The sequence below is a fragment of the Euphorbia lathyris genome, chromosome 7 (assembly GCF_963576675.1).
Source record: "Euphorbia lathyris chromosome 7, ddEupLath1.1, whole genome shotgun sequence".
Classification (NCBI taxonomy): Eukaryota; Viridiplantae; Streptophyta; class Magnoliopsida; order Malpighiales; family Euphorbiaceae; genus Euphorbia; species Euphorbia lathyris.
In genome coordinates this window covers 53,572,218-53,584,502 of record NC_088916.1, presented here as the reverse complement: position 1 = coordinate 53,584,502, position 12,285 = coordinate 53,572,218, and the positions used below count along the sequence as shown (strand labels likewise).

General features: G+C 37.8%; 1 protein-coding gene across 1 annotated transcript; it reads right to left on the bottom strand.

Annotated features, from left to right (window-relative positions):
• Positions 1–8,942: 8,942 nt before the first annotated feature.
• Positions 8,943–11,862, bottom strand: LOC136201168 (bet1-like protein At4g14600). Its single transcript, XM_065991758.1, has 4 exons — positions 11,522–11,862; positions 11,289–11,412; positions 10,157–10,213; positions 8,943–9,362 (listed from the first exon to the last, which is right to left on the bottom strand). Exons 1-4 carry the CDS (start codon positions 11,581–11,583, stop codon positions 9,201–9,203), a joined length of 405 nt encoding a protein of 134 aa, XP_065847830.1. The 5' UTR covers positions 11,584–11,862; the 3' UTR covers positions 8,943–9,200.
• Positions 11,863–12,285: the final 423 nt, after the last annotated feature.

Here is a 12,285-nt window from a genome sequence, read left to right as displayed (position 1 = left end):
CAAGATCTGGATTTGGTCCACATGCAAAAGATTTCTGACGGAATTGGCAATTACGCGGGGCGTACTCCACCATACGCGAGGCGTGTCATGGGAAATCCACAGAAAATCATGTTCTTCCATGCTTGTATCTCATGAAATTACAACTTTACCCTAGCTTGATGTGTATAAATAAGAGTGACTAGCACTCATTTAGAGCTCATCTTTTTACATAACCTTAGACTTTGTATACACCTTTTGATATACAATTGTTATTTTAGTTTGAGATTTTAGTTTACATAGCAATTCTCTTCCACCTTGAGAGCTTGTTCGTTGATTCCGGCATTCCATCAAAGTTCTGTTCCTTCTCCGTTCACCAAGCTCGAAAGCTCCACCTCCAAGTCCTAAGAGACGGCCTTGAGTCCGGTTAGCTAGTTCCGAGGGTGGATTCTTCCCTTTTCACTTGCTAATTAGCTTGTACTCTTCCTATGTACTAGGCTTGGTTGTATTTCACATTTACATCCTCCATATTTATGATTTATGATTCATAATCTCTTTCTCTATATTTGTGTTGATGTTTGCTACTTGTTTTGATACTCGTAATTGATTATTGTGTAGGAGAACGCGATTTCCGACGCCATTCAGGCTATCTTTAGGGATTCATATAGGTGTTCCCTTACCGGAAGTGACACTCCGGAAACCGTAGGAATTGACAAACCACGGAACTTACGGGCCCTAATTTTTGGTCCCAAGCATTAGACACGCCTTGACTAGGTGCCACGTAGTCTAAGTACTTCACGGATCGGTCACACTACACGTAGTCGTCATTGCAAGAGTAAAACATTAACCGTTTATATATTGAGAGTCATTGTTTGTCATATTTATAACTTATCACCATCCATATCATTTCGTAGAGTTTTGTTATATAAACTTGTCTCACCCGTAGTTAGGAGTAGTTTGTAGTTGTTCCCCGAACCAACTCAAAGTATTCACCGAATTAGATAACATACAAAACCGAGTCATTTAATACTTGCAGTTATAAATCCTGTGGATTCGATACCCGGTCTTAACCGGATTATTACTTGATACGACGGGGTACACTTGCCCCTAAGTAGTGGCGTCTAGTAGAGATAGAGCATTTAGAAAGATCGCATCCATAGTCGTAACGCACTTAACATAATACATATTTTGTCGTTTAAAGAGCTCTACCTTAGCCGGATTATTCCTAACGCCGAGATCTGTATGGAAGGTCCAACAATTAATTGCTTCACTATTTTACAGGAATCTTCTTCACGATTGACTTGGCATGTTTTTAGAGAGGAACAGTGACAGAGTTCACAGAAGATTTTAAGATAGTGGCTTCGCTGGTTCCCCATCAACTAGAGCTGCAATACGTCGAGTATTTCATCAATGGGCTAAAGGAGGCAATTAGTGATAAGGTGCTAATGCACCACCCACTTTCTCGAGGCTAGCCAGGATGGCTGAAGCAACGATTAACAGAGAGAAGGGCGGCGCTAGAAATTCCAGAGGAATTAGTTGGACTGGAAAAGATAATCATAACTTTTCTGACATGACACAAGGTGTAAGCAGAAGTCATAATAGGGCTGGAAGTGTAGCAGGCCCAAATAACTCAAGATGGGCCCAATCTGAGGTAAAAAAATTTAATAGCCCAAAAGTTGACTCATCTAGAAATTTCTCTAATTCTTCCACAGCATATAGCACTTCTTCTTCTTCACAAAGCAATAATCTCCGAAATAGAGGTACCAAGCATATTACCCAGTGAGAATGGGATGAACGCAAATGCAAAGGGTTATGTTTCTAGTGCTCTTAACCATATTCACCACAACATCGTTGTGCTGAAGGCAAGCTTCGTATTTTGCTGTTGGCCGATGATGAGGATGTCGATGCGGAGGGAGAGATTGTTATGGCCGAGTAAATTCAGCCGTTGGACATGGAGGAAACAAAGGCCGCTCGTGGTGAATGTCACGTTTTGGAGAGGAATGGAACGATGGAGCTCACGGATAGTGAACCCAAGACGTTTAAAGTCACCGGGGAAATTCAGGAAATTCCAATTTCTATTCTTATTGATAGTGGAGCCACCCACAATTTCATATCCCAAATGTTGGTAAGATCATTGGGTCTACAATCAGAAGAATGAAGAGAGGTTACCATCCGATTAGGTGGAAGGCATACGGTTAGGATAGCTGAGCATTGCCCACTGATTAAATTATCTATGGGTTCCTTCCAATGTCAGATTAAGGAATTAATTTTCGAATTGGGGAAGCTTGATTTAATCCTGGGAATAGAATGGCTACAAACACTTGGCGAGGTCTGTCATGATTGGGGAAAAAGAAGTATGAAATTCTGGCAGAGGGGCCAGCTATTGAGTTAATGGGGGATTCAAAAAATGGTAGTACAATAATATCTTCGCTCCATTCTTTGTTGGAGGCTGACAAGAACACAGTGTCAATTGGGGAGCAGATTAATCCTAAGATGGACCAAGTACTCAATAGTGAGCAACAGGGGAACCTGAAACAGATTCAGGAGAAGTTTGAGATGGTGTTTAGGGAGCCAAGAGGGCTACCACCATCAAGGAAGATATCCCATGCCATCACTTTAATATCGGGAAGTGGGCCCATTTGTGTTCGGCCTTATCACTACCCACATCACCACAAAGACGAGATACAAAGGCAAGTAGTAGATATGTTGGGGCAAGGAATTATTCGAAACAGATGTAGCGCTTACTCGAGCCCGGTCCTATTGGTTAAGAAGAGAGATGATTCATGGAGGCTATATGTCGATTATGGAGCCTTAAACAAGGTGACCGTTCCGGATAAATATCCAACTCCGGTAGTGAATGAACTTCTTGACGAGCTTCATGGGGCACAATATTTTTCCAAAGTGGACTTGAAGTCGGGGTTCCATCAGATTCTGATGAAGGCGGAAGGTGTCGAGAAAACTGCTTTCCGGACACACGATGGTCATTACAAATACTTGGTAATGCCATTTGGATTGACGAACGCTCCAGCATCTTTTCAAGCCATGATGAATGAAATTTTCAGGCCCCATTTACGAAAATTCATTCTAGTGTTCTTCGATGATATTTTGATATATAGCATTGATTGGGACACTCATTTGAGACATGCGGAAGTGGCTTTGGGCATCTTAATGAAACATAAATTCATGGCTAATCTCAACAAATGTCAATTCGGGGGAAGGTCCGTAGAGTACCTCGGTCACATTATTTCGGGAGAGGGTGTTGCCATGGATCCTACCAAAGTAGAAGTTGTGTTATCCTGGCCTATTCTGCAATCAGTAAAAGGCGTAAGAGGTTTCCTCAGACTCATCGGCTACTACCGGAAATTTATTGCTAATTATGGTGAAATTGCCAAGCCCCTTACAGAGTTGACCAAGAAGGACTGATTTGTTTGGACTAAAACTTCTCAACAGGCCTTTGAGACACTAAAAGCAGTACTTACTACTGCTTCTGTTTGGCTTTACTGAATTTCGAGGAAACTTTTAACACCGAATGTGATGCTTCAGGGAGAGGAGTTGGAGCCGTGTTAATGCAAAATTCCAGACCAATCGCCTTCTTCAACAAGGCCCTTGCTGATAGAAACCTCGCTAAATCTGCATATGATAAAGAAATTATGGGACTTGCTCTCACAATTCAACATTGGCGTACATACCTTCAAGGTAGGAAGTTTAGAGTCTTTACTGATCAGAAAAGCCTCAAGCACCTCTTTAGTCAACGTATCACAACATGTGACCAACAAAATTGGGTGGCCAAGCTATTGGGGTATCAATTCGAAATTTTCTACAAACCGGGGAAGTTGAACATGGCAGCAAATTCCCTTTCCAGGAGAGGGGAGGAAAGAGATTTATGTTCCCTAATAGCGTCATATCCACGATGGGAAGATGGAGCACAATTGATAAGAGAAGCCATGGAGGATGCACATTTACGCAAAATCAGGGATGACTTACAAAATGACCCTCAATCCCAATAATTAAATTATTAATTTGATTAATAATATTATCTAGATATAATTAGTTATTATTTAGATATTAATAAAGTGTTTATTTAATTATCTAATTAGTAATCCTATTCCGAATAAGATTCTAATTAATTAATTACTTAACACAACTAGGATTAGGGTTTTGAGAAGTCTATAAATAGACTCCCTAGCCTACATATTTCGCCCAACACAATAAGAAAGGAGGAGGAACCGTTCCGTCTTCGTCTCGGCTAATCTACATTATTTCTTACTCTCTCTTTGATCTTGTATCGATTTCTGTTAGAGGCAATCATTGTGATTGCTATTATTAAGGTTGATTACTGATTAGTTATTCTTTTGTGTTGTTTCTTTTGTTGTTCGTGATACACGGATTAAGAGTTATGGGCACTTCGTTTGCAACTGTAGATAGTTCTTCAGAAAAGGTATTTCATTCTATCCCTCTTTATATGAAATAACAATTAACAGATCTTGGAAAGGGGAAATAGATAAAATAGATAAAATTTTATAATTCCGCTGCGCCTAGGCTTGTCTATTTTCCTTCACACCGGTCTTCTTAAATCAAAGGGATTTGATGCTATCTTAGTGGTTGTTGATAGGTTGAGCAAATACTCACACTTCACACTCCTCAAGCACCCATACTCTGCTAAATCATTAGCTGACATCTTTGTTAAGGAAGTGGTAAGGCTCCATGGAATTCCCAAAGCGATTGTTAGTGATCGAGACCCCATTTTCATGAGTAATTTCTGGATAGAGCTGTTCCAATTGCAAGGGACTGTTTTGAAGATTTCATCAGCTTATCACCCCAAGACGAATGGGGCAAACGGAGGTCACTAATCAATGCTTAGAAGCGTATCTGAGGTGCTTTGCAGTCGAGCAACCCCGTACTTGGGCAATTTGGCTTCCCTAGGCTGAATATTGGTTCAACACGGCCTTTCACATATCCACAAGCATGTCTCCTTTTGAAGTGGTTTATAGTAGGAAACCCCCAACACCGTTACAATTTATTCCAAGAGAAATTAAGGCGGAGTTGTTGCCTGAGAGCTATTTGGCCGCAAGGAAGTTTTGGCCCAATTGAAGTTCAATTTATCTAGAGCTCAGGAAGTAATGAAGCAACATGCTAACAAGCACAGAAGAGATCTGTCCTTTGAGGTGGGGAATTGGGTTTTTCTGAAATTAAGGCCACATAAACAACAATCCGTGGTTAGAAGGGTAAATTAGAAACTGGCAGCTCGATTTTACGGACCATTTCAAGTCAAATGCCGCATTGGTCAGGTTGCTTACGAGCTACATCTTCCTGAACAATCTAAGATCCATCCTGTTTTTCACGTTTCGATGCTCAAACCTGCCAACAAGCCTCGTGTGGTGGAACCTATTTTACCAAATGGTTTTGAGGTCTCAATTGATGAAGCCATCACCCTAGAAAAGGTATCGGCAGCAAGGAAAATTCATCGAGAGGGGGAAGCCATCAGTCATTGGCTTATTAAGTGGAAGGAACGCAGTGCTGAGGAAGCGACTTGGGAAGACGAAATCATCATTAGGGCTCAGTTTCCTAGCCTCAGTCTTGAGGACAAGACTGAATTTTATAAGGGTGGCAATGTTAGCAATGAGGCTAGGAAAAATACTAAGAGGGTGGGGCCTAGAGTTTGGCAAATGTATGAGAGAAGGAAGAAGGGCATCAAAAATATCCACGTGGCAGGTTAGGATTGGTTGGGGAAATATGAGAGCGAGCGTGTCCTATAGTGATACTATTAAAATAAGGTGTGTGGCATTGATTATAGGGTGTGTAAGTATTTTGTTAGTTTTGGGGCCTCTCTGTTTTGACAAAGGTCTAGGAGGGGGCATTGTCCCTGTGGCAATTACTACTCTGTAGTATATCAGCAGTTATTGCCTTTTATCAATAAACATCCATTTCCATATTCGATACTCTCTTGTTGCTTCGATTCGTTGTCCATCATCTTTTGTTGCTTCGAGTCATTCTCCATTGGAATTTGTAGAGAGAATAAGGGGAACGATATTTCAGTCGAACGATTTGCAAATGAAGGTGATTTATGATTTAGGGTTTTCACTCTTTATATGTGTTGCCACATGTACAATTTTTAATTTAGTTTAAAAATAATAATTAATAAACTGTAATTTGTTAATCATCCGCGTGTAATGAACCGACTAACGATACTATACCAAATAAGCATAACGTTTAGATTATGATATTTTTGCTGTAATTTGAAAAGTTTCAGGATAAGTATGTGTATTTATTTGATATATGAGCAGGGGCGGAGACAGCCCGGAGCCCGGGGGGACTCTATCCCCCCGGACTCCAGTACCACCCTTAAGGAATAGTGGTCCAGTTGGTTTAGGTATTATATGATATTCTCTCCATTACCCCAATGGTCCAGGTTCGATCCCTCCACTCCTCACTTTTTTGTCTAATTGTGTATCCCATATTTTTTCCACTTTTTGTCTAATTGTGTATCCCATATTTTTTTTCTTTTCTTTCCCTTGTCTAATGTGAATATTAATTTTTTTTTCATCATTGTCTTTTATCTAATTATAATATTTTTCCTTAAATTAAAATATCAATATTATTATATAATTTAATTATTTTTTCATCATTATTATTAATTAATTGTAATTTTTTCTTTTAATCAAAATGCCAATGTAAATATTCAATTTATAAAGAATAATATACTTATTTAGGAGTTTTAATTTAGAAAATTAGCGTTAAATTTATAGAAAATTAAATATGTATATGCACTAAAACGAAACAATTTATGCTGGAGAGCAAAAAAAAAAAAAATTGCCCAACCCTAACGGGCTGGACATTAGAAAATAACTTTAAACCGTATGGCTAAAATTAGCCCCCTTTGATACGGAATTCTGGGTCCGCCACTGTATATGAGAAAATCTATTTAAATGTAAATCATATAGAAAAATATGTGTATTAACAATTTAAAAACTATATTGTATTATTTACGAGTTAGACAAAAAAATCAAATACTTCGTCAAGTTTAAAAATATTAATCTCAAATTATATTGTTAACCTACAAAAAAAATGCGAAATCTTTTTTTAGAACCAAGTATAACTGGTGCAGAATAAGAAACAAAATATGTGTCATATAAAGATGTAGGAAATTGATCCAACTTGCCAACAAAGGTTAAATTGCTCTTGACTACCAACGTTAGGAGTAAAATTGTACCATTTTAGATGTTAGGGGCAAAATTGTTAACTCATATTAATAATTTAAATAAAAACAAATATATTTGAGTTATCCTAACTATGTGTTTAATATACAGATTGTAATAGAGATTTGTCATTTTGAGATCCAGAAAGTTTTTTTTTACGTTAAACTCCTAAATCCACCTCAATCTCGAGATCAACCAGTATATTATATAATAACAAGGAGTCTTCACTTCATTTCAAAATCTAGCAGAATATGGGTTTGGAGAGCAGCACCAAAGCATTGACCAAGAAAAAGAGTTCATATAACTCCACCAAGATCATTCTATCTATTCTTGCAGGGCTTTCAGTTGTCATACTTGTTCAATCTCAAGCCTCATCTCTCCATTCCTTGGCTTCTCCCACTTTACTGAACAAATGGAGAGGATTAACAATTAATCCCCCTAACAGCCAGAGCCTTGTAGCCAACAAGACCAGTATTCTGATTGAAAAGCTACGAGACTCGGTCACTTTCCTCCCCCTTAAAGATCTGAAGTTGTCCAACAATGCCATGGAAGGCAACACTTGGTTTATGAGCTCCTTGAATGACACCCGCAACGAAAATGAAGCTGCATATCTCTATTTCCCTTCAGAAATGTCAAAGGGAAGGCTTCTATGCATCAAGGGAAACAACACAAGAGATGGCACAGCCAATTCATATGCCTTGGCATGGCCCGAATCTCTTCCACACTCTGCCAAACTCATGCTGGGATTGACCTTTGTGTCCGAAACATATTATGATTATGTGAACCTGTGGCATGGATTGGATGCTATGACCCCTTTTGTAAGTTGGTCTTTGAATAATGAATGCATTAGGCCTGAAAGATGGCTACTTTTTCACTGGGGAGAGCTAAGGTCTAAAATGGGATCATGGTTAGAGCAGTTGATGCAGTCTAGCTTTGGAGAAGTTAAGATGGCTGATTTGGAAGAAGGTGAAGTGCCTTATTGCTTCGAGAGAGCGGTTGTGATGAGACACAATGGAGGAGGTATGGGGAACGAGAAGAAGCTTGAGGTTTGTGATGTTTTAAGATGTAAAGCAAGGAGATTCTGTGGGTTGGACCCAGTTGGTAAAGGAAAAGATGTTAATGAAACAATTATAAGACTGACTTTGCTAATGAGGAGAGGTTCAAGATCTTTCAAGAATGCATCAGCCGTGATTGATATATTTTCAAGGGAGTGTGCTAAGGTTGAAGGCTGCGTATTGAAGGTGGCTCAGTCTGAGGATCTAAGTTTCTGTGATCAGGTTGTCTGTTCAATTTCAATTCCTTTATGGCTTAAAGTTACGAAGACATCATCATCATCATCACTTTCCATTTTGTGTTTTGTTTTCAGGTAAAAGTAATGAGTGACATGTCTTCATCATCATCATCACTTTCCATTTTGTGTTTTGTTTTCAGGTAAAAGTAATGAGTGACACAGACATCGTTGCATCTCCACACGGTGCTCAATTGACAAACATGGTGTTCATGGATAGAAATAGTAGCGTGATGGAGTTCTTCCCCAAAGGTTGGTTAGAGCTTGCCGGTGTAGGCCAATATGCACATCACTGGATGGCAGTTCAATCTGGTATGATCCACCAAGGTACATGGTGGGAACCATTGGACAAAAAGGAATGCCCCTCCCCACATAATACTCTTGCCTGCTTCAACTTCTACAAAAATGGTAAGCTTGGTCACAACCAAACCCATTTCGCACAATGGACAAAAGCTGTTCTCAACCAAGTCAAAGCAAGGAAAAAAGCCAGTCAGAATTCCATACATCTTCCACACCCACACTCAACACCATCATGTTAGTTTGTTTTCTTCACAACTTCAATATTTTACACTTGTATTACTTTTTAATTTGCTAGGCACATCACATTGTTTATACATATATCATAAGCTGGAACAGAAATCATATTAAATCCATTTAGGACAAACACAAGCTAATGGAAAGATTTTACAATGGATTCTATAACTTCGCTTCCAATCCATCCATGGCAGTTCCCAAGAGACTCATCTTCTCGATACTTTGGACCATAGGTAAACCAGAAAGAAACAAATTAGTGCAAAAATAACCACATGGACGACATGGTTTCCGCCGTTTTTAATGATGCTCTTGTTTAGCTTCCTTATGTTGTTCTTCACTCCAGCTTGAGCTCTTATCATGGTCATTTGCTGTTAATACACAAAATTGAGCTATGATACGTAAGTTACAAGATTATAATAGCTTATTCCAATCTCAAAATAAAGGCCAAGTGTCACTATATTCAGCTGATACTCGTGAACCAATCCCAAACATATCTCTATATCAGCAGAGAAAAAAAAAACAGTCTCTGCTTCTAATTTTAGCAGCACGTGGAAAAATTATAATTAGTGCCAAATGTTTGTCACCAGCATGCTTTCAGATGCGGGCAAATGTCAAAGAACTTGTGTTCTTTAGAACATCTACTTACAGCCTGTCTCCCACCAATACATCTACCTAGACAAGAAAAAAGAAGAATCAACAGACAAAGTTGTGACAGACTCCATGATCAAAGACAAAGAAAGCAGTCGAGAAGGAGGTCATTTTGGAAGAGGAAACAGTAGAGGTCAAGGAGGAGATGGAAGAGGAAGAAGATATGGCAGAAATCAACCAAGAGGACCTTTCTCCATTTTCTTTTCAGTAATCTAAGTGTAATTTTCAAACAGCTACTTGGAGATAAATAATAACCAGCATGTAATAAGGAAAAGCACCAAAAATCCTATAATCTCACACTACAGTCAGAAGCTGGACCAGATCCTCTCCACTAATGACATTTTTATGTGGCGAAACCAGCATTCTTTTGTTTCAAAAAGATAAAGTAAGATTTCCGTACGATGATTCAAATAATTACTCCATGGTTATATAAATTAAAAACCAAATGGCATGCAAAATTTATTCCAAAGACTGGTAAAACATTAAAACATAAAGAATCAGTTAGAAAATATACCAGTTGATCCAAGAAATCCTTCTGAAACTTTGCTTCTGATCCTATATCTTGAGCAACCTGCAGCATATAATAACCAAGATCAACTAACAGAAGATTGCAGAAAGAAAACTTAAAACATTTTAGTAACTGTATTAAAACATGGCAAATAGTGGACTCGCCAATGTCAAGTTTCAAAGTGAGAGCAAGGATCCACACATATTTACAGAACCACTGATGCACACCAACAAAGGACTTAAGGTAACATATTCTTTATGCATCATGAAACCCTTAAAAGATAAACAATAACATACACCCTTGCCAACAATTAGACATGCATGAAGTATCATAAAAGGACTATTCAGAAAAAAAAAAAAATAAAAAAAAAATAACTCTTTAATCTAAAAGCATGGGTTAAAATTTCCAGCTTCAATCTTTTTAGGGATAATTTCTAGCATGGGTTGAGCTGGGTGACTGGTTTTTTTTGTTGCAAAAAGAGGACTAAGGTTCTTGTCATTAGCAAAACCATTGACTTTTAGGTTGACACGGTTAGTTTCAATGTTGATGACCTCAAAATAGAAAATTTTATGAATTAAATTTGTTCATGAGTTGCTCTCTCTAAAAACTCACTCTCACTTTCCTAAGCAAACAAGGCCTAAATCTCCTCAAAACTAAAAAGGTTAGAAAATTAAAGTTGCTTAGAATACAATAATTCTTGGAATTGTCTATTTTGAGGGTCAACCTAAAAGTCCTTGGGGCGAGCAAGGATGTCCTCTTTTTGCAACAAAAAACAAGAGTTATCAAATCGGCAAAACCACAAGGGTTAATTTTTGAATTATTCAGCAATGCATGAACATTTTCATACAAAGGTTAGGACACAGTGAAACAAAAGCAAACTGGCATAGAGACCTTAGCTTTTTTCCCTGATATTTTTAGAGCCTCTAAAAGCCACAATATAATTGGCTCTGGCTATTAGGAACTGACTGATTAAAAAAGAATAATCAAATAATCCTCAATAATAGCAGAAAGATAACCTATCCAGCCGTGAGCCGCCATCTTAACGAAAATCCCAAATAATTCCAGTCTGTCATAATTAAATATCAAAAAGAAAATCAGGAATTTAGTCTAGAAGTTAGAAATCAGGGGAAGAAGTTACATTTCTCAATTGCCGGACTTGGCTACGGAGACCAGAAATCTCATCGTCGAAGTCGGTTTGCATCGGATCAATTCGTAATTGAATTTCATCGGAGCCTGCTGCCGATCTCGTGCTGAGTCCTTCCCTGCATGAACACAAATCCAATTAGTAATAAACTTAATTTGGGAATAAGAAATCCAAACAAACAATTTCAGCAAAACCCTAAACCGGTGATCAAGAAATCCAAATCACACCTTGATCTAAAGGGAGCACCACCACCAAAGAAAGAACCATCTCGGCTCGAATTGACGGCCATGAAGGAGAATTCGGAGCTGTTAAATCGAAATCAAAGCAAGTCAAAATATGGAAGAGAACGTCGTCTTCTTCTTTTCCTTTTGCAAAAAATAAGAGAGGTTAACGTAATTCTGTGATATATATTCAGTTGAGATTTGAGAATATCGGATGGTGCTAGAAATTCAGTTAACTGATAGTATCTGCTATATATATATATATATATATATATATATATATATATATATATGGGCGAGGAAAGAGGGGGCAAAAAGGATTGCCCCTACGGCCCTTCCTGTGCAAAGAGTCGAATCATGGAACTTCTATGGTTTACTATATTTGAGGGCATAAACTTATTAGTATCAATTAAATATCGTCGAATCATGTAATTTCTATGGTTTACGTATAAACTTATTAGTATCAATTAGCATTGTGCCCGCGCGTTGCGCGGGTATATAAAGTTTTTTTATACAATTATTTAAGATTGTTTATTTCTTTAATTTTATATCATTTAAATATAATATAACGATATTAATATTCTTTTTAAAATATATATGTTAGGATATTTTGTAAGTTATTTTATTACATCTATTAAATATAAATTATATTAGATATAATATTTTTAATTTTTCTTTGCTACTATTTTGACAAATGTTTCAATACGTGTTTAATCATTTTCTTCAATATGTCACCAACTTCAATAAAATAATATTGTGTGAAACTTTAT